The sequence below is a fragment of the Oncorhynchus kisutch genome, unplaced genomic scaffold, assembly GCF_002021735.2.
Source record: "Oncorhynchus kisutch isolate 150728-3 unplaced genomic scaffold, Okis_V2 scaffold1728, whole genome shotgun sequence".
Taxonomy (NCBI): domain Eukaryota; kingdom Metazoa; phylum Chordata; class Actinopteri; order Salmoniformes; family Salmonidae; genus Oncorhynchus; species Oncorhynchus kisutch.
The window spans coordinates 15001-36857 of NW_022263673.1; the positions used below are offsets into that span (position 1 = coordinate 15001).

Genomic DNA, 21857 nt, shown 5'->3' on the forward strand with positions numbered 1-21857 from the left:
GTTACACGCTCCCTCACAACTTGCAGCCCATGTGTCAGCTGAAGTTGACAGATTTTTGATGTTACTGACTCTATTAAATACTAATCTTAACTGTTACGGTGATGATGATGTAATGACCTGAATTCCTAGGATCCCATAGCAACCGTCACCTCGGTAACCAGTAAACCCAAAAGCAAGTGGAGGCCGCTGCCCCTGGACACAGTGGTGAGGACACACGCCACGTATATATATATATACACACACTCACTTTCTGTCTATTGACCAATGGTCTGCCTGTGTTGTTGTCTGGTCCAATAGGAAATGGAGAAGCTGGTTTCCAGGAAGTTGAGAATCGGCGCCAAAGAGACCATGAAAATCGCTGAGAAACTATACACACAGGGGTAAGGGTTTTCCCTAGTCCCTACTCCTTAAACCCTAGTCCCTACTCCCTAAACCTTAGACCCTACTCCCTAAACCCTAGTCCCTACCTAGTCCCTACTCCCTAAACCCAAGTCCCTACTCCCTAAACCCTACTCCCTAAACCTTAGACCCTAAACCCTACTCCCTAAACCTTAGACCCTAAACCCTAGTCCCTACCCCCTAAACCTTAGACCCTAAACCTTAGACCCTACTCCCTAAACCTTATACCCTAAACCCTGGTCCCTACTCCCTAAACCTGAGACCCTAAACCCTGGTCCCTACTTCCTAAACCTGAGACCCTAAACCCTACTCCCTAAACCTTAGACACTAAACCCTAGTCCCTACTCCCTAAATCTTAGACCCTAAACCCTACTCACTAAACCTTAGACCCTAAACCCTAGTCCCTTCTCCCTAAATCTTAGACCCTAAACCCTAGTCCCTACTCCCTAAACCTTAGACCCTAAACCTTAGACCCTACTCCCTAAACCTGAGACCCTAAACCCTGGTCCCTACTCCCTAAACCTGAGACCCTAAACCCTACTCCCTAAACCTTAGACACTAAACCCTAGTCCCTACTCCCTAAATCTTAGACCCTAAACCCTACTCACTAAACCTTAGACCCTAAACCCTAGTCCCTTCTCCCTAAATCTTAGACCCTAAACCCTAGTCCCTTCTCCCTAAACCTTAGACCCTAAACCCTAGTCCCTACTCCCTAAACCTTAGACCCTAAACCTTAGACCCTACTCCCTAAACCTGAGACCCTAAACCCTGGTCCCTACTCCCTAAACCTGAGACCCTAAACCCTACTCCCTAAACCTTAGACACTAAACCCTAGTCCCTACTCCCTAAATCTTAGACCCTAAACCCTTCTCACTAAACCATAAACCTTAGACCCTAAACCCTAGTCCCTTCTCCCTAAACCTTAGACCCTAAACCCTAGTCCCTAGTCCCTAAACCCTAGTCCCTACTCCCTAAATCTTAGACCCTACTCCCTAAACCTTAGACCCTAAACCCTAGTCCCTACTCCCTAAACCTTAGACCCTAAACCCTATGCCCTAAACCCTATGCCCTACTCCATAAACCGTTGACCCTAAACCCTAGTCCCTACTCCCTAAACCCTAGTCCCTACTCCCTAAACCTTAGACCCTAATCCCTAGTCCCTACTCCCTAAACCTTTGACCCTAAACCCTAGTCCCTAGTCCCTAAACCCTAGTCCCTACTCCCTAAACCTTAGACCCTAAACCCTAGTCCCTACTCCCTAAACCCTTGACCCTAAACCCTAGTCCCTACTCCCTAAATCTTAGACCCTACTCCCTAAACCTTAGACCCTAAACCCTATGCCCTACTCCCTAAACCTTAGACCCAAAACCCTACTCCCTAAAACCTAGACCCTACTCACTACACACAGGGGTGAGGGTTTTCCCTAGACCCTAAACCCTACTCCCTAGACCCTACTCCCTAGACCCTACTCCCTAGACCCTACTCCCTAGACCCTACTCGCTAAATCCTACTCGCTAGATCCTACTCCCTAGACCCTACTTCCAAGATCCTACGTCCAAGACCCTACTACCTAGACCCTAGACCCTACTCCCTAGACCCTACTCCCTAGACCCTACTCCCTAGATCCTACTCCCTAGACCATACTCCCTAAACTCTAGACCTTAAGCCCTATTCACTACACAAGTCTGGAGGACATTAGTGTCGCAGGTCTGGAGGACGTTAGTGTCGCAGGTCTGGGGGACGTTAGTGGAGGACGTTAATGGAGGACGTTAGTGGAGGACGTTAGTGTCGCAGGTCTGGAGGACGTTAGTGTCGCAGGTCTGGAGGACGTTAGTAGAGGACGTTAGTGTCGCAGGTCTGGAGGACGTTAGTGTCGCAGGTCTGGAGGACGTTAGTGGAGGACGTTAGTGTCGCAGGTCTGGAGGACGTTAGTGTCGCAGGTCTGGAGGACGTTAGTGTCGCAGGTCTGGAGGACGTTAGTGTCGCAGGTCTGGAGGACGTTAGTAGAGGACGTTAGTGTCGCAGGTCTGGAGGACGTTAGTGTCGCAGGTCTGGAGGACGTTAGTGTCGCAGGTCTGGAGGACGTTAGTGTCGCAGGTCTGGAGGACGTTAGTGTCGCAGGTCTGGAGGATGTTAGTGTCGCAGGTCTGGAGGACGTTAGTGGAGGACGTTAGTGTCGCAGGTCTGGAAGACGTTAGTGTCGCAGGTCTGGAGGACGTTAGTGTCGCAGGTCTGGAGGACGTTAGTGGAGGACGTTAGTGGAGGACGTTAGTGTCGCAGGTCTGGAGGACGTTAGTGGAGGACGTTAGTGTCGCAGGTCTGGAGGACGTTAGTGGAGGACGTTAGTGTCGCAGGTCTGGAGGACGTTAGTGGAGGATAGTGCATTTGAATGGGAGAGCTGGCATTCAGCGCTGGTACTCTGGTAAGCTACTGCCACTTGGTCAGTTCCCCAGGCTTTTAATCATCTTTCTGTTAACAAGTTCCCCAGGCTTTTAATCATCTTTCTGTTAACAAGTTCCCCAGGCTTTTAATCATCTTTCTGTTAACAAGTTCCCCAGGCTTTTAATCATCTTTGTTAACAAGTTCCCCAGGCTTTTAATCATCTTTCTGTTAACAAGTTCCCCAGGCTTTTAATCATCTTTGTTAACAAGTTCCCCAGGCTTTTAATCATCTTTCTGTTAACAAGTTCCCCAGGCTTTTAATCATCTTTCTGTTAACAAGTTCCCCAGGCTTTTAATCATCTTTGTTAACAAGTTCCCCAGGCTTTTAATCATCTTTCTGTTAACAAGTTCCCCAGGCTTTTAATCATCTTTGTTAACAAGTTCCCCAGGCTTTTAATCATCTTTCTGTTAACAAGTTCCCCAGGCTTTTAATCATCTTTGTTAACAAGTTCCCCAGGATTTTAATCATCTTTCTGTTAGCAAGGTCCCCAGGCTTTTGGGAACTGGGAGAGTGAAACCTGGGTGTCCCAGGATGCTTGTGAAGGCCCCCCTCATCAGTTGTAGAGGTGTGTGGTAATATTTTCATCTCTGTGTGTTTAGGTTAATCAGTTATCCGCGTACAGAGACCAACCTGTTTCCTAAGGACCTGGCCCTGGGCCCCTTGGTGGAGCATCAGACACACAGCCCCTCCTGGGGGGCCTTCGCTAGGGGGGTGATGGAGCAGCCAGGGGGACCCAACCCACGGCAGGGCACCAAGACAGATCAGGCTCACCCCCCTATACACCCCATCAAGTACACCAACACACTACAGGTATATATATATATATATACACCAAGTACACCAACACACTACAGGTATATATATATATATATACACCAAGTACACCAACACACTACAGGTATATATATATATATATACACCAAGTACACCAACACACTACAGGTATATATATATATATACAGTGCCTTGCGAAAGTATTCGGCCCCCTTGAACTTTGCGACCGTTTGCCACATTTCAGGCTTCAAACATAAAGATATAAAACTGTATTTTTTTGTGAAGAATCAACAACAAGTGGGACACAATCATGAAGTGGAACGACATTTATTGGATATTTCAAACTTTTTTATCAAATCAAAAACTGAAAAATTGGGCGTGCAAAATGATTCAGCCCCTTTACTTTCAGTGCAGCAAACTCTCTCCAGAAGTTCAGTGAGGATCTCTGAATGATCCAATGTTGACCTAAATGACTAATGATGATACAATACAATCCACCTGTGTGTAATCAAGTCTCCGTATAAATGCACCTGCACTGTGATAGTCTCAGAGGTCCGTTAAAAGCGCAGAGAGCATCATGAAGAACAAGGAACACACCAGGCAGGTCCGAGATACTGTTGTGAAGAAGTTTAAAGCAGGATTTGGATACAAAAAGATTTCCCAAGCTTTAAACATCCCAAGGAGCACTGTGCAAGCAATAATATTGAAATGGAAGGAGTATCAGACCACTGCAAATCTACCAAGACCTGGCCGTCCCTCTAAACTTTCAGCTCATACAAGGAGAAGACTGATCAGAGATGCAGCCAAGAGGCCCATGATCACTCTGGATGAACTGCAGAGATCTACAGCTGAGGTGGGAGACTCTGTCCATAGGACAACAATCAGTCGTATATTGCACAAATCTGGCCTTTATGGAAGAGTGGCAAGAAGAAAGCCATTTCTTAAAGATATCCATAAAAAGTGTCGTTGAAAGTTTGCCACAAGCCACCTGGGAGACACACCAAACATGTGGAAGAAGGTGCTCTGGTCAGATGAAACCAAAATTTAACTTTTTGGCAACAATGCAAAACGTTATGTTTGGCGTAAAAGCAACACAGCTCATCACCCTGAACACACCATCCCCACTGTCAAACATGGTGGTGGCAGCATCATGGTTTGGGCCTGCTTTTCTTCAGCAGGGACAGGGAAGATGGTTAAAATTGATGGGAAGATGGATGGAGCCAAATACAGGACCATTCTGGAAGAAAACCTGATGGAGTCTGCAAAAGACCTGAGACTGGGACGGAGATTTGTCTTCCAACAAGACAATGATCCAAAACATAAAGCAAATTCTACAATGGAATGGTTCAAAAATAAACATATCCAGGTGTTAGAATGGCCAAGTCAAAGTCCAGACCTGAATCCAATCGAGAATCTGTGGAAAGAACTGAAAACTGCTGTTCACAAATGCTCTCCATCCAACCTCACTGAGCTCGAGCTGTTTTGCAAGGAGGAATGGGAAAAAATGTCAGTCTCTCGATGTGCAAAACTGATAGAGACATACCCCAAGCGACTTACAGCTGTAATCGCAGCGACAGGTGGCGCTACAAAGTATTAACTTAAGGGGGCTGAATAATTTTGCACACCCAATTTTTCAGTTTTTGATTTGTTAAAAAAGTTTGAAATATCCAATAAATGTCGTTCCACTTTATGATTGTGTCCCACTTGTTGTTGATTCTTCACCAAAAAATACAGTTTTATATCTTTATGTTTGAAGCCTGAAATGTGGCAAAAGGTCGCAAAGTTCAAGGGGGCCGAATACTTTCGCAAGGCACTGTATATATATATATATATATATATATACACCAAGTACACCAACACACTACAGGTATATATATATATATATACACCAAGTACACCAACACACTACAGGTATATATATATATATATACACCAAGTACACCAACACACTACAGGTGTATATATATATATATACACCAAGTACACCAACACACTACAATTATATATATATACATACACTCAATTAGTATTTGGTAGCATTGCCTTTAAATTGTTTAACAAATGTTTCGGGTAGCCTTCCACAGGCTTCCCACAATAAGTTGGGTGAATTTTGGCCCATTCCTCCTGACAGAGCTGGTGTAACTGAGTCAGGTTTGTAGGCCTCCTTGCTCGCAGACGCTTTTTCAGTTCTGCCCACAAATGTTCTGTAGGATTGAGTTCAGGGCTTTGTGATGGCCACTCCAATACCTTGACTTTGTTGTCCTTAAGCCATTTTGCCACAACTTCGGAAGTATGCTTGGGGTCATTGTCCATTTGGAAGACAAATTTGCGACCGAGCTTTAACTTCCTGACTGATGTCTTGAGATGTTGCTTCAATAAATCCACTTAATTTCTCCAAAAAGTACCGATCTTTGTCTCCATGTGCAGTTGCAAACCGTAGTCTGGCTTTTTTATGGCGGTTTTGGAGCAGTGGCTTCTTCCTTGCTGAGCGGCCTTTCAGGTTATGTTGATATAGGACTCGTTTTGCTGTGGATATAGATACTTTTGTACCTGTTTCCTCCAGCATCTTCACAAGGTCCTTAACTGTTGTTCTGAGATAGATTTGCACTTTTCGCACCAAAGTATGTTCATATCTAGGAGACAGAACGCGTCTCCTTCCTGAGCGGTATGACGGCTGCGTGGTCCCATGGTGTTTATTGTTACGCGGAGTGAAACGGGGGAACCCAAGAACGGACTCTGAAGAGGAAGCAGGGATGAATGAACCAAAATGTTTATTGTACACAGAGAAATATGGAGTACAGAACTGGGGTAGCTCATGAAGTCAACTTACTGTATGTAAACTTCTGACCCACTGGAATCGTGATACAGTGAATTATCAGTGAAATAATCTGTCTGTAAACAATTGTTGGAAAAATGACTTGTGTCATGCACAAAGTAGATGTCCTAACCGACTTGCCAAAACTATAGTTTGTTAACAAGAAATGTGTGGAGTGGTTGAAAAACTAGTTTTAGTGACTCCAACCTAAGTGTATGTAAACTTCTGACTTCAACTGTATCTAGGGACATGGAGACATCGGGACACTAGTGACTCCAACCTAAGTGTATGTAAACTTCTGACTTCAACTGTATCTAGGGACATGGAGACATCGGGACACTAGTGACTCCAACCTAAGTGTATGTAAACTTCTGACTTCAACTGTATCTAGGGACATGGAGACATCGGGACACTAGTGACTCCAACCTAAGTGTATGTAAACTTCTGACTTCAACTGTATCTAGGGACATGGAGACATCGGGACACTAGTGACTCCAAACTAAGTGTATGTAAACTTCTGACTTCAACTGTATCTACACCAAGTACACCAACCGGGTTCCTGAGTTGACTATCCTGATGGTTAGTGGCTAGATCTGAAATGTGTTTTCTGTCTCCAGGGCAACGAGCAGCGTGTGTATGAGTTCATTGTGCGTCACTTCCTGGCGTGCGTATCCCTTGATGCTGTGGGGCAGGAAACGGTGGTCGAGGTGGAAATGGCTCACGAGAGGTTCTCCGCAAACGGCCTCATGATCATCAGGAGGAACTACCTGGACGTGTACCCCTACGACCGCTGGAGCACTAAGGTGGGGGGGTCATTTACCACGAGGGGGGGGGGGGGTCATACCCCTACGACCGCTGGAGCACTAAGGTGGGGGGGTCATTTACCACGAGGGGGGGGGTCATACCCCTACGACCGCTGGAGCACTAAGGTGGGGGGGTCATTTACCACGAGGGTCCCGTTATGAACCCCCGAGGGGAGGGGGGGGTCATAACCCTACGACCGCTGGACCACTAAGTTGGGGGGGGTCATTTACCACGAGGGTCCCGTTATGAACCCCCGGGGGGGGGGGGGTCATATGAGGGTCCCGTTATGAACCCCTGGGGGAGGGGGGGGGGGTCATACCCCTACGACCGCTGGAGCACTAAGGTGGGGGGGGTCATTTACCACGAGGGTCCCGTTATGAACCCCTGGGGGGGTTCTTTATCATGTTGAATATATGAGGGTCCCGTTATGAGCCACTGGGGGGGGTCTTTATCATGTTGAATATATGAGGGTCCCGTTATGAGCCACTGGGGGGGGTCTTTATCATGTTGAATATATGAGGGTCCCGTTATGAACCCCTGGGGGGCTCTTTATCATGTTGAATATATGAGGGTCCCGTTATGAACCCCTGGGGGGGGTCTTTATCATGTTGAATATATGAGGGTCCACTTATGACCCCCTGGGGGGGGGTCTTTATCATGTTGAATATATGAGGGTCCTGTTATGAAGCCCTGGGGGGGGTCTTTATCATGTTGAATATATGAGGGTCCCGTTATGAACCCCTGGGGGGGGTCTTTATCATGTTGAATATATGAGGGTCCCGTTATGAACCCCTGGGGGGGGGGTCTTTATCATGTTGAATATATGAGGGTCCCGTTATGAACCCCTGGGGGGGGGTCTTTATCATGTTGAATATATGAGGGTCCAGTTATGAACCCCTTGGGGGGGGTCTTTATCATGTTGAATATATGAGGGTCCCGTTATGAACCCCTGGGGGGGGGTCTTTATCATGTTGAATATATAAGGGTCCCGTTATGACCCCCTGGGGGGGGGGTCTTTATCATGTTGAATATATGAGGGTCCCGTTATGAGCCACTGGGGGACTCCACATAATGTTTGTTTGTTAATCTGACTGTGTGTGTGTGTGTGTGTGTGTGTGTGTGTGTGTGTGTGTGTGTGTGTGTGTTGCAGGTGATCCCAGTGTATGAGCAGGGTAGCCAGTTCCAGCCATCAGCGATAGAGATGCTGGATGGCCAGACCTCACCTCCTCAACTCCTCACGGAGGCAGACCTCATATCACTGATGGAGAAACACGGCATCGGTACACTACACACACACACACACTACACACACACACACACACTACACACACACTACACACACACACTACACACACACACACACACTACACACACACTACACACTACACACACACTACACACACACTACACACACACACACTACACACACACACACACTACACACTACACACTGTAAAGTCCATGGAGAATAAGAACACCTCCTCCCAGCTGCCCACTGCACTGAAGATAGGAAACACTGTCACCACTGATAAATCCACCATAATTGAGAATTTCAATAAGCATTTTTCTACGGCTGGCCATGCTTTCCACCTGGCTACTCCTACCCCGGACAACAGCACTGCACCCCCAACAGCAACTCGCCCAAGCCTTCCCCATTTCTCCTTCTCCCAAATCCATTCAGCTGATGTTCTGAAAGAGCTGCAAAATCTGGACCCCTACAAATCAGCCGGGCTAGACAATCTGGACCCTTTCTTCCTAAAATTATCTGCCGAAATTGTTGCCACCCCTATTACTAGCCTGTTCAACCTCTCTTTCGTGTCGTCTGAGATTCCCAAAGATTGGAAAGCAGCTGCGGTCATCCCCCTCTTCAAAGGGGGGGACACTCTTGACCCAAACTGCTACAGACCTATATCTATCCTACCGTGCCTTTCTAAGGTCTTCGAAAGCCAAGTCAACAAACAGATTACCGACCATTTCGAATCTCACCATACCTTCTCTGCTATGCAATCCGGTTTCAGAGCTGGTCATGGGTGCACCTCAGCCACGCTCAAGGTCCTAAACGATATCTTAACCGCCATCGATAAGAAACATTACTGTGCAGCCGTATTCATTGATCTGGCCAAGGCTTTCGACTCTGTCAATCACCATATCCTCATCGGCAGACTCGACAGCCTTGGTTTCTCAAATGATTGCCTCGCCTGGTTCACCAACTACTTCTCTGATAGAGTTCAGTGTGTCAAATCGGAGGGTCTGCTGTCCGGACCTCTGGCAGTCTCTATGGGGGTGCCACAGGGTTCAATTCTTGGACCGACTCTCTTCTCTGTATACATCAATGAGGTCGCTCTTGCTGCTGGTGAGTCCCTGATCCACCTCTACGCAGACGACACCATTCTGTATACTTCCGGCCCTTCTTTGGACACTGTGTTAACAACCCTCCAGGCAAGCTTCAATGCCATACAACTCTCCTTCCGTGGCCTCCAATTGCTCTTAAATACAAGTAAAACTAAATGCATGCTCTTCAACCGATCGCTACCTGCACCTACCCGCCTGTCCAACATCACTACTCTGGACGGCTCTGACTTAGAATACGTGGACAACTACAAATACTTAGGTGTCTGGTTAGACTGTAAACTCTCCTTCCAGACCCATATCAAACATCTCCAATCCAAAGTTAAATCTAGAATTGGCTTCCTATTTCGCAACAAAGCATCCTTCACTCATGCTGCCAAACATACCCTTGTAAAACTGACCATCCTACCAATCCTCGACTTTGGCGATGTCATTTACAAAATAGCCTCCAATACCCTACTCAACAAATTGGATGCAGTCTATCACAGTGCAATCCGTTTTATCACCAAAGCCCCATATACTACCCACCATTGCGACCTGTACGCTCTCGTTGGCTGGCCCTCGCTTCATACTCGTCGCCAAACCCACTGGCTCCATGTCATCTACAAGACCCTGCTAGGTAAAGTCCCCCCTTATCTCAGCTCGCTGGTCACCATAGCATCTCCCACCTGTAGCACACGCTCCAGCAGGTATATCTCTCTAGTCACCCCCAAAACCAATTCTTTCTTTGGCCGCCTCTCCTTCCAGTTCTCTGCTGCCAATGACTGGAACGAACTACAAAAATCTCTGAAACTGGAAACACTTATCTCCCTCACTAGCTTTAAGCACCAACTGTCAGAGCAGCTCACAGATTACTGCACCTGTACATAGCCCACCTATAATTTAGCCCAAACAACTACCTCTTTCCCAACTGTATTTAATTTTAATTTATTTATTTATTTTGCTCCTTTGCACCCCATTATTTTTTATTTCTACTTTGCACATTCTTCCATTGCAAAACTACCATTCCAGTATTTTACTTGCTATATTGTATTTACTTTGCCATCATGGCCTTTTTTGCCTTTACCTCCCTTCTCACCTCACATTGTATATAGACTTGTTTATACTGCATTATTGACTGTATGTTTGTTTTTACTCCATGTGTAACTCTGTGTCGTTTTATCTGTCGAACTGCTTTGCTTTATCTTGGCCAGGTCGCAATTGTAAATGAGAACTTGTTCTCAACTTGCCTACCTGGTTAAATAAAGGTAAATAATAATAATAATAACACACACACACACACTACACACACACACACTACACACACACACTACACACACACACACACACACTACACACACACTACACACTACACACACACTACACACACACTACACACACACACACTACACACACACACACTACACACTACACACACACACACACACTACACACACACACACACTACACACACACACACACACACACACACAGCTGAATCAGGTTAACTGTTAATGGTTAACTGCAGTGTGTTAGTGGTTAACTGCAGTGTGTTAGTGGTTAACTGCATTGTGTTAGTGGTTAACTGCAGTGTGTTAGTGGTTAACTGCATTGTGTTAGTGGTTAACTGCAGTGTGTTAGTGGTTAACTGCAGTGTGTTAATGGTTAACTGCAGTGTGTTTTGTTAGTGGTTAACTGCAGTGTGTTAGTGGTTAACTGCAGTGTGTTAGTGGTTAACTGCAGTGTGTTAGTGGTTAACTGCAGTGTGTTAGTGGTTAACTGCAGTGTGTTAGTGGTTAACTGCAGTGTGTTAGTGGTTAACTGCAGTGTGTTTGTGGTTAACTGCAGTGTGTTAGTGGTTAACTGCAGTGTGTTAGTGGTTAACTGCAGTGTGTTAGTGGTTAACTGCAGTGTGTTAGTGGTTAACTGCAGTGTGTTAGTGGTTAACTGCAGTGTGTTAGTGGTGCAGTGTGTTAGTGGTTAACTGCAGTGTGTTAGTGGTTAACTGCAGTGTGTTTGTGGTTAACTGCAGTGTGTTTGTGGTTAACTGCAGTGTGTTAATGGTTAACTGCAGTGTGTTAGTGGTTAACTGCAGTGTGTTAGTGGTTAACTGCAGTGTGTTAATGGTTAACTGCAGTGTGTTTGTGGTTAACTGCAGTGTGTTAGTGGTTAACTGCAGTGTGTTAGTGGTTAACTGCAGTGTGTTAGTGGTTAACTGCAGTGTGTTTTGTTAGTGGTTAACTGCAGTGTGTTTTAACAGGTACGGATGCCACCCACGCAGATCACATTGAGACCATAAAGAGCCGTATGTACGTGGGACTAACAGCTGATCAGAGGTTTCTACCAGGAGAGCTTGGGATGGGACTGGTGGAGGGTAGGTACTGGGGGAAGGGGGTAGAGGGTAGGTACCGGGGACTGGTGGAGGGTATGTCCGGGGACTGGTTGGGGGTAGGTACGGGGGAAGGGGTTGGGTGTGGAGGGTACCTACGGGGGAAGGGGGGTGGGTTTGGAGGGTAGGTACGGGGGGAAGGGACTGGTGGAGGGTAGGTACGGGGGGAAGGGACTGGTGGAGGGTAGGTACGGGGGGAAGGGACTGGTGGAGGGTAGGTACGGGGGGGAAGGGACTGGTGGAGGGTAGGTACGGGGGGATGGGACTGGTGGAGGTAGGTATGGGGGGAAGGGACTGGTGGAGGGTAGGTATGGGGGGGAAGGGACTGGTGGAGGGTAGGTACGGGGGGAAGGGACTGGTGGAGGGTAGGTACGGGGGGAAGGGACTGGTGGAGGGTAGGTACGGGGGGAAGGGACTGGTGGAGGGTAGGTATGGGGGGAAGGGACTGGTGGAGGATAGGTACGGGGCGAAGGGACTGGTGGAGGATAGGTACGGGGCGAAGGGACTGGTGGAGGGTAGGTACGGGGGGAAGGGACTGGTGGAGAGTAGGTACGGAGGGGAAGGGACTGGTGGAGAGTAGGTACGGGGGGAAGGGACTGGTGGAGGGTAGGTACAGGGGACTGGTGGAGGGTAGGTACTGGGGGGAAGGGACTGGTGGAGGGTAGGTACGGGGGGAAGGGACTGGTGGAGGGTAGGTACAGGGGACTGGTGGAGGGTAGGTACTGGGGGGAAGGGACTGGTGGAGGGTAGGTACTGGGGGGAAGGGACTGGTGGAGGGTAGGTACGGGGGGGAAGGGACTGGTGGAGGGTAGGTACGGGGGGAAGGGACTGGTGGAGGGTAGGTACAGGGGACTGGTGGAGGGTAGGTACGGGGGGGAAGGGACTGGGGGAGGGTAGGTATGGGGGGAAGGGACTGGTGGAGGGTAGGTACGGGGGGAAGGGACTGGTGGAGGGTAGGTACAGGGGGGAAGGGACTGGTGGAGGTAGGTATGGGGGGAAGGGACTGGTGGAGGGTAGGTATGGGGGGGAAGGGACTGGTGGAGGGTAGGTACGGGGGGAAGGGACTGGTGGAGGGTAGGTACGGGGGGAAGGGACTGGTAGAGGGTAGGTACTGGGGACTGGTGGAGGGTAGGTACGGGGGAATGGGACTGGTGGAGGGTAGGTACTGGGGACTGGTGGAGGGTAGGTATGGGGGGAAGGAACTACTGGATCAGAGAGTCTGCTAAATGACTGCCTACTGTAGTGGCTCTGGATAAGAAAGTCTGCTCAATGACTCCCTACTGTAGTGGCTCTGGATCAGAGAGTCTGTTAAATGACTCCCTACTGTAGTGGCTCTGGATCAGAGAGTCTGCTAAATGACTCACTAGTGATTCTGGATCAGAGAGTCTGTTAAATGACTCCCTACTGTAGTGGCTCTGGATCAGAGAGTCTGTTAAATGACTCCCTACTGTAGTGGCTCTGGATCAGAGAGTCTGTTAAATGACTCCCTACTGTAGTGGCTCTGGATCAGAGAGTCTGCTAAATGACTCCCTACTGTAGTGGCTCTGGATCAGAGAGTCTGCTAAATGACTCCCTACTGTAGTGGCTCTGGATCAGAGAGTCTGCTAAATGACTCCGAAGTGAATGTGTGTCTGTAGGTTATAACTCCATGGGGTATGAGATGTCTAAGCCACACCTGCGGGCGGAGCTGGAGGCGGACCTGAAGCTGGTATCGGAGGGGAGGAAGGACAAACAGAGCGTCTTGAGACACCACATTCACAAATACAAGTCGGTCTTCGTAGAGTCTGTTAAGAAAGCCAAGAGGTGAAGCACACACACACACATACCGTGTATATACACACACGCACAGTGTATACACACAGACACACGGCAGTTGTAATGTGTCATTTCTTGTCGTCTCTCAGGTTGGACGAGGCTCTGTCTATCTATCTGGGCGCGGCCCAGGAGTTCAGCGAATCAGAGCAGCAGGATATGGAAATGCCCCTCCCAGTCAGGAAATGTCCTCAGTGTGGGCGGGACATGGTGCTGCGGAGGAGGAAGGAGGGGAATGGGTGAGACGGGGGAGACAGATTAGACGAGGACACTGGGGGAAGGGATGAGACGGGGGGACGAGGACACTGGGGGGAGGGATGAGACTGGGGGACGGGGGAGACGGGGGAGGGATGAGACGGGGGGACGAGGACACTGGGGGGAGGGATGACACTGGGGGAAGGGTGGAGACTGGGGGGAGGGTGGAGACGGGGGAGACAGATTAGACGAGAATACTGGGGGAAGGGATGAGACGGGGGGAGGGTGGACACTGGGGGGAGGGATGAGACTGGGGGACGGGGGAAACTGGGGGAAGGGTGGAGACTGGGGGGAGGGTGGAGACGGGGGTGACAGATTAGACGAGGACAGTGGGGGAAGGGATGAGACTGGGGGACGGGGGAGATTGGGGGAGGGTGGAGACTGGGGGGACGGATGAGACTGGAGACTGGGGGAGGGTGGACACGGGGAAGGGATGAGACTGGGGGACGGGGGAGACTGGGGGAAGGGTGGAGACTGGGGGGAGGGATGAGACGGGGGGACGGGGGAGACTGGGGGAAGGGTGGAGACTGGGGGGAGGGTGGAGACTGGGAAGAGGGATGAGACTGGGGGACGGGGGAGACTGGGGGAGGGATGAGACGGGGGGACGGGGGAGGCTGGGGGAGGGTGGAGACTGAGGGGAGGGTGGAGTCTGGGGGAGGGTGGAGACTGGGGGAAGGGTGGAGACTGGGGTGAGGGTGGAGACTGGGGGAGGGTGGAGATTGGGGAAGGGTGGAGACTGGAGGGAGACTGGGGGAGGGTGGAGACTGGGGGGAGGGATGAGACTGGGGGGAGACAAACTTTATGAAGGAAGGTTGGTTCTGTTGTGAAGGAAGGTTGGTTCTGTTGTTGTGAAGGAAGGTTGGTTCTGTTGTGAAGGAAGGTTGGTTCTGTTGTGACGGAAGGTTGGTTCTGTTGGGAAGGAAGGTTGGTTCTGTTGGGAAGGAAGGTTGGTTCTGTTGGGAAGGAAGGTTGGTTCTGTTGGGAAGGAAGGTTGGTTCTGTTGGGAAGGAAGGTTGGTTCTGTTGTTGTGAAGGAAGATAGGTTCTGTTGTTGTGAAGGAAGGTAGGTTCTGTTGTGAAGGACGGTTGGTTCTGTTGGGAAGGAAGGTTGGTTCTGTTTGTGAAGAGTTGTTTTGTTGTGAAGGAAGTTTGGTTCTGTTTTGAAGGAAGGTTGGTTCTGTTGTTGTGAAGGAAGGTTGGTTCTGTTGTGAAGGAAGGTTTGTTTTGTTGTTGTGAAGGAAGGTTGGTTCTGTTGTTGTGAAGGAAGGTTGGTTCTGTTCTGAAGGAAGGTTGGTTCTGTTGTGAAGAAGGTTTGTTTTGTTGTTGTGAAGGAAGGACTGTTTTGTTGTTGTGAAGGAAGGAAGGTTCGTTTTGTTGTTGTGAAGGAGGGAAGGTTTGTTTTGTTGTTGTAAAGGAAGGAAGGTGTGTTTTGTTGTTGTGAAGGAAGGAAGGTGTGTTTTGTTGTTGTGAAGGAAGGTTAGTTTTGTTGTTGTGAAGGAGGGAAGGTTTGTTTTGTTGTTGTGAAGGAGGGAAGGTTTGTTTTGTTGTTGTGAAGGAAGGAAGGACGGTTCATTTTGTTGTTGTGAAGGAGGGAAGGTGTGTTTTGTTGTTGTGAAGGAAGGTTTGTTTGGTTGTTGTGAAGGAGGAAAGGAAGGTTTGTTTGGTTGTTGTGAAGGAGGAAAGGAAGGTTTGTTTTGTTTTTGTGAAGGAAGGAAGGTTGGTTCTGTTGTGAAGGAAGGTTGGTTCTGTTGTTGTGAAGGAAGGTTTGTTTTGTTGTTGTGAAGGGAGGACTGTTTTGTTGTTGTGAAGGAAGGACTGTTTTGTTGTTGTGAAGGAAGGTTGGTTCTGTTATGAAGGAAGGTTTGTTTTGTTGTTATGAAGGAAGGAAGGAAGGTTAGTTTTGTTGTGAAGGAAGGTTGGTTCTGTTGTGAAGGACAGTTTGTTTTGTTGTTGTGAAGGAAGGTTTGTTCTGTTTTGGGGAAGGAAGGTTCGTTCTGTTGTTCTGCCTCAACAACTTTTTCTCTGAACTTTTCCAAACTGACATTTTGACCACTTTCACAACATTTTACCCAAAGTCTTGGAGGGTATACAATCATAGTCTGCTTCTCTGCTATCCAATATCTTCCAATCCTCTCTCTCTAACAGGAAGTACCTGTCCTGCGTTGGTTACCCAGAATGCAAGTGTTCCGTGTGGTTTCCGGACACGGTGTTAGAGGTCAACAGAGACGAGTCTGTCTGTCCCACCTGTCAGCCCCGCCCCGTTCACATGTAGGTATCTGTCTGTCTCTGTCTGTCTGTCTGTCTGTCTGTCTGTCTGTCTGTCTGTCTGTCTGTCTGTCTGTTATACCTGTCTGTCTGTCTGCCTGCTTGTCTGCCTGCCCGCCCTGATGGTAGTGGAGACAGCCACATCAAAGAGTCCTGATGGAGACATCAGTACAGATATCTTGCTACTGTCCTTGATAGCAAACTGAGTTTTGAAGCCAATCTGAGGAATCTCTCCAGTTTCAGAGTGGACGAGGCCCTGATGACCGTCTGTTACAGATGGTTCATTAAACCCATTCTAACGTTCAGGGCCGTCTGTTACAGATGGTCCATTTAATCCATTCTAATGTTCAGGGCTTTCTGTTACAGATGGTTCATTTAACCCATTCTAACGTTCAGGGCCTTCTGTTACAGATGGTTGATTTAACCCATTCTAACATTCAGGGCCGTCTGTTACAGATGGTTCATTTAACCCATTATAACGTTCAGGGCCTTCTGTTACAGATGGTTAATTTAACCCATTCTAACATTCAGGGCCTTCTGTTACAGATGGTTCATTTAACCCATTCTAACGTTCAGGGCCGTCTGTTACAGATGGTTCATTTAACCCATTCTAACATTCAGGGCCTTCTGTTACAGATGGTTCATTTAACCCATTCTAACGTCCAGGGCCTTCTGTTACAGATGGTTCATTTAACCCATTCTAACATTCAGGACCGTCTGTTACAGATGGTTCATTTAACCCATTCTAACATTCAGGGCCGTCTGTTACAGATGGTTCATTTAACCCATTCTAACGTTCAGGGCCTTCTGTTACAGATGGTTCATTTAACCCATTCTAACGTTCAGGGCCTTCTGTTACAGATGGTTCATTTAACCCAATCTAACGTTCAGGGCCTTCTGTTACAGATGGGTGTTTTAACCCATTCTAACGTTTAGGGCCTTCTGTTACAGATGGTTAATTTAACCCATTCTAACGTTCAGGGCCGTCTGTTACAGATGGTTCATTTAACCCATTCTAACATTCAGGGCCGTCTGTTACAGATGGTTCATTTAACCCATTCTAACGTTCAGGGCCTTCTGTTACAGATGGTTCATTTAACCCATTCTAACGTTCAGGGCCTTCTGTTACAGATGGTTCATTTAACCCATTCTAACGTTCAGGGCCTTCTGTTACAGATGGTTCATTTAACCCATTCTAACGTTCAGGGCCTTCTGTTACAGATGGTTCATTTAACCCATTCTAACATTCAGGGCCGTCTGTTACAGATGGTTCATTTAACCCATTCTAACATTCAGGGCCTTCTGTTACAGATGGTTCATTTAACCCATTCTAACTTTCAGGGCCTTCTGTTACAGATGGTTAATTTAACCCATTCTAACATTCAGGACCGTCTGTTACAGATGGTTCATTTAACCCATTCTAACATTCAGGGCCGTCTGTTACAGATGGTTCATTTAACCCATTCTAACGTTCAGGGCCTTCTGTTACAGATGGTTCATTTAACCCATTCTAACGTTCAGGGCCTTCTGTTACAGATGGTTCATTTAACCCATTCTAACGTTCAGGGCCTTCTGTTACAGATGGTTCATTTAACCCATTCTAACGTTCAGGGCCTTCTGTTACAGATGGTTCATTTAACCCATTCTAACGTTCAGGGCCTTCTGTTACAGATGGTTCATTTAACCCATTCTAACGTTCAGGGCCTTCTGTTACAGATGGTTCATTTAACCCATTCTAACGTTCAGGGCCGTCTGCTGGCGCTACGCAGGCGTTTGTTTCCGTCATGTAAAAACTGTCCCACTGCCATTCTCCAGTGCTAATGCCAGATGCAGCAAATGACCTGTCTAACATCAGGTCGCTTGAGCTGAGGGGGGAGGGGTGGTCATAGTTTAGGGGGGAGGGGTGGTCATATTTGAGGTGGATGGGTGGTCATAGTTTAGGGGGGAGGGGTGGTCATATTTGAGGTGGGATGGGTGGTCATATTTGAGCTGAGGTGGGATGGGTGGTCATATTTGAGGGGGGATGGGTGGTAATGAGGGGGGAGGGGTGGTCATATTTGAGGGGGGATGGGTGGTCATATTTGAGGGGAGGGGTGGTCATATTTGAGGTGGGATGGGTGGTCATATTTGAGCTGAGGTGGGATGGGTGGTCATATTTGAGGGGGGATGGGTGGTAATGAGGTGGGATGGGTGGTCATATTTGAGGTGGGATGGGTGGTCATATTTGAGGGGGGATGGGTGGTCATATTTGAGGTGGATGGGTGGTCATATTTGAGGGGGGATGGGTGGTAATATTTGAGGTGGGATGGGTGGTAATATTTTAGGGGGATGGGTGGTCATATTTGAGGGGGGATGGGTGGTAATATTTGAGGTGGGATGGGTGGTAATATTTGAGGGGGATGGGTGGTCATATTTGAGGGGGGATGGGTGGTCATATTTGAGGGGGGATGGGTGGTCATATTTGAACTGAGGTGGGATGGGTGGTCATATTTGAGCTGAGGTGGGATGGGTGGTAATATTTGAGCTGAGGTGGGATGGGTGGTAATATTTGAGCTGTGGGGGGATGGGTGGTAATATTTGAGGGGGGATGGGTGGTAATATTTGAGGGGGGATGGGTGGTCATATTTGAGGTGGGATGGGTGGTCATATTTGAGCTGAGGTGGGATGGGTGGTAATATTTGAGAGGGGATGGGTGGTAATATTTGAGAGGGGATGGGTGGTCATATTTGAGGGGGGATGGGTGGTCATATTTGAGGGGGGATGGGTGGTCATAGTTGATGGGTGGTCATATTTGAGGGGACTGCCCCCTGGGTGTAATAAAGACTACTCTACATGACTCCTCCTGTCTCTTCCTCTGCAGGTTAAAGTTGAAGTTCCGACGAGGCAGCCTCCCTCCCATGATGCCGCTGGAGTTTGTGGGCTGCATCGGAGGGTGTGACGAGACACTGAGGGAGGTGCTCAACCTCAAATACCTCAGAATGGGTGGAGAGGGGGTGGCGGGAGGAGTAGGAGGAAGAGGGGGAGCTGGGGGAGGAAGAGGAGTAGGAGCAGCTGGGGGAGGAAGAGGAGGAGCTGGGGGAGGAAGAGGTGGAGCTGGGGAAGGAAGAGGAGGAGGAAGGGGAGACACTGCAACCAATCAACCTAGACCTCGCCCAGCCCCCAGACCGGACCCCCTGTCTCTCCAAGCCCCCAACCCCCCCTCCTCGTCCTGGCCCCCTCGCCCTGACCCCCAGGCCCCACGCCCTGACCCCAGAGGTGGTGACATCACAGTGTGTAACTGTGGTTCGGAGGCGGTCCTCCTCACCGTGAGGAAAGACGGTCCTAACCAGGGCAGACAGTTCTATAAGTGTTCCTCTGGAGGCTGTACCTTCTTCCTGTGGACCGACCAGCCCGACACTAACGTTTACCCTCCAGGCCCCCAGGGGGCGCCACCCAGCAGGCCACAACAGCCCCCCGGGACCTCCGTGGGGGAGGTGGTTTGTAACTGCAGTGAGCCAGCGGTTCAGAGGACAGTGCAGAAAGAAGGACCTAATAAAGGACGAGTGTTCCATACCTGTGGGAAGCCCAGAGATCAACAGTGTGGATTCTTCCTCTGGGCTGACGAGAACATCCCACCACCAGGTAACGAAACACACACTGTAACACACACACACTGTAACACACACACGCTGTAACACACACACTGTAACACACACACTCTGTAACACACACACGCTGTAACACATACACGCTGTAACACACACACTGTAACACACACACATACACTGCAACACTCACACGCTGTAACACACACACTGTAACACACACACACACACTGCAACACTCACACACTGTAACACACACACGCTGTAACACACACACACTATAACACACACACGCTGTAACACACACACACTATAACACACACACACTGTAACACACACACACTAACACACACACACGCTGTAACACACACACACTGTAACACACACACACACTAACACACACACACACTGTAACACATACACACACACGCTGTAACACACACACACTGTAACACACACGCTGTAACACACACATGCTGTAAAACACACGCGCTGTAACACACGCTGTAACGAAACACACACTGTAACACACACACACACTGTAACACACACACGCTGTAACACACACACACACACTGTAACACACACACACTGTAACACACGCACTGTAACACACACACTGTAACACACACACTGTAACACACACACACTGTAACACACACACACACTAACACACACACACTGTAACACATACACACTGTAACACACACACACACACACTGTAACACACACACACACTGTAACATACACACACACACACTATAACACACACACACTGTAACACATACACACTGTAACACACACACACACACACTGTAACACACACACACACTGTAACACACACACACACACTATAACACACACACACACACACTGTAACACACACACACTGTAACACACACACACACACTAACACACACACACAGTAACACACACACACTGTAACACACACCCACTGTAACACACACACCCACTGTAACACACACACACTGTAACACACACACACACTGTAACACACACACACTATAACACACACACACACACACACTGTAACAAACACACACACACACACACACACACACACACACACACACACACACACACACACACACACACACTGTAACACACACACACTATAACACACACACAATGTAACACACACACAATGTAACACACACACAATGTAACACACACATGCAGACACATACACCCACCCCCCATTGCTAACCCTCTGTCTGTGTCTCTACCAGGTTCAGGTTCTGGAGGGGGAGACTGGGGGAAGAGGGGGAGGGAGACTGGGGGAGGAGGAGCCCCCCCCACCACCAAACCCCCCGCTACCAGGAAGCCCCGTACCTGTGGCATCTGTCACATGCCTGGACACACACGTGTCACCTGCCCTCAGCGCTGACCTTTAACCCCAGATCCCACTGCTGCCATAGAGATGCTCTGACCTCCGTGTGACCTTGTCCCCGACCTCTGAACTCCGATGTGATCAGGAAGCTCAGCGGTTGATGTTTTTGATATAAACACAGAACTAGAATCGGTTTACCTTCAGCTCGCCCCTTAACCCTAAACATCAGGAGGGGATCCCAGACGGACCAGAGGTCAGCTTGTAGAGGTGTTAAACCAGGGTTCATTTGGGACAGGAGTGGAGTGGGACTGGGTTCATTCTGCCTGTGTCTCACCTCTGACAGAGAAACTGCATTTAAAGGACATGGAGAATAGATCAATATTTGACAGAGAAATAAAAGAATGGATTTGATTGGTAATTTGTCCCCAATATGTAACATTACTGGTATTTTTGAATGTTTATATAAAATCACTGTTCCCAGCAATCTGTTGTCCTGTATTCTGTCTGACGAGTGCCTCTAGAAGATCTCCCTTGTGTTGATTAATATTTACTAAGTTACAGTAGGAAGGACTTGTGTAAAAACTAATTAAATGGATTGGAAATGTGTGTTTCTATTGATTAGATCATAGCAGAGAGGAAT

At 48.4% G+C, this 21857-nt stretch overlaps 1 protein-coding gene across 2 annotated transcripts in view; it reads left to right on the forward strand.

The window, feature by feature from the left end:
• Nucleotides 1-21701, forward strand: part of LOC109888382 (DNA topoisomerase 3-alpha) — a 35282-nt gene extending 13581 nt beyond the window's left edge. Inside the window, exons 4-14 of one of the 2 annotated variants that reach the window (XM_031818942.1) lie at nt 130-204; nt 298-380; nt 3441-3651; nt 7048-7233; nt 8385-8514; nt 11823-11936; nt 13589-13754; nt 13856-14002; nt 16163-16285; nt 19143-19903; nt 21117-21701. In XM_031818942.1, coding sequence (XP_031674802.1) covers nt 130-204; nt 298-380; nt 3441-3651; nt 7048-7233; nt 8385-8514; nt 11823-11936; nt 13589-13754; nt 13856-14002; nt 16163-16285; nt 19143-19903; nt 21117-21274 — 2154 coding nt within the window. In that variant the 3' untranslated portion in view covers nt 21275-21701. The remainder of the gene's footprint in view (nt 1-129; nt 205-297; nt 381-3440; nt 3652-7047; nt 7234-8384; nt 8515-11822; nt 11937-13588; nt 13755-13855; nt 14003-16162; nt 16286-19142; nt 19904-21116) is intronic. The other variant, XM_031818943.1, reaches the window with a different exon arrangement.
• Nucleotides 21702-21857: the final 156 nt, after the last annotated feature.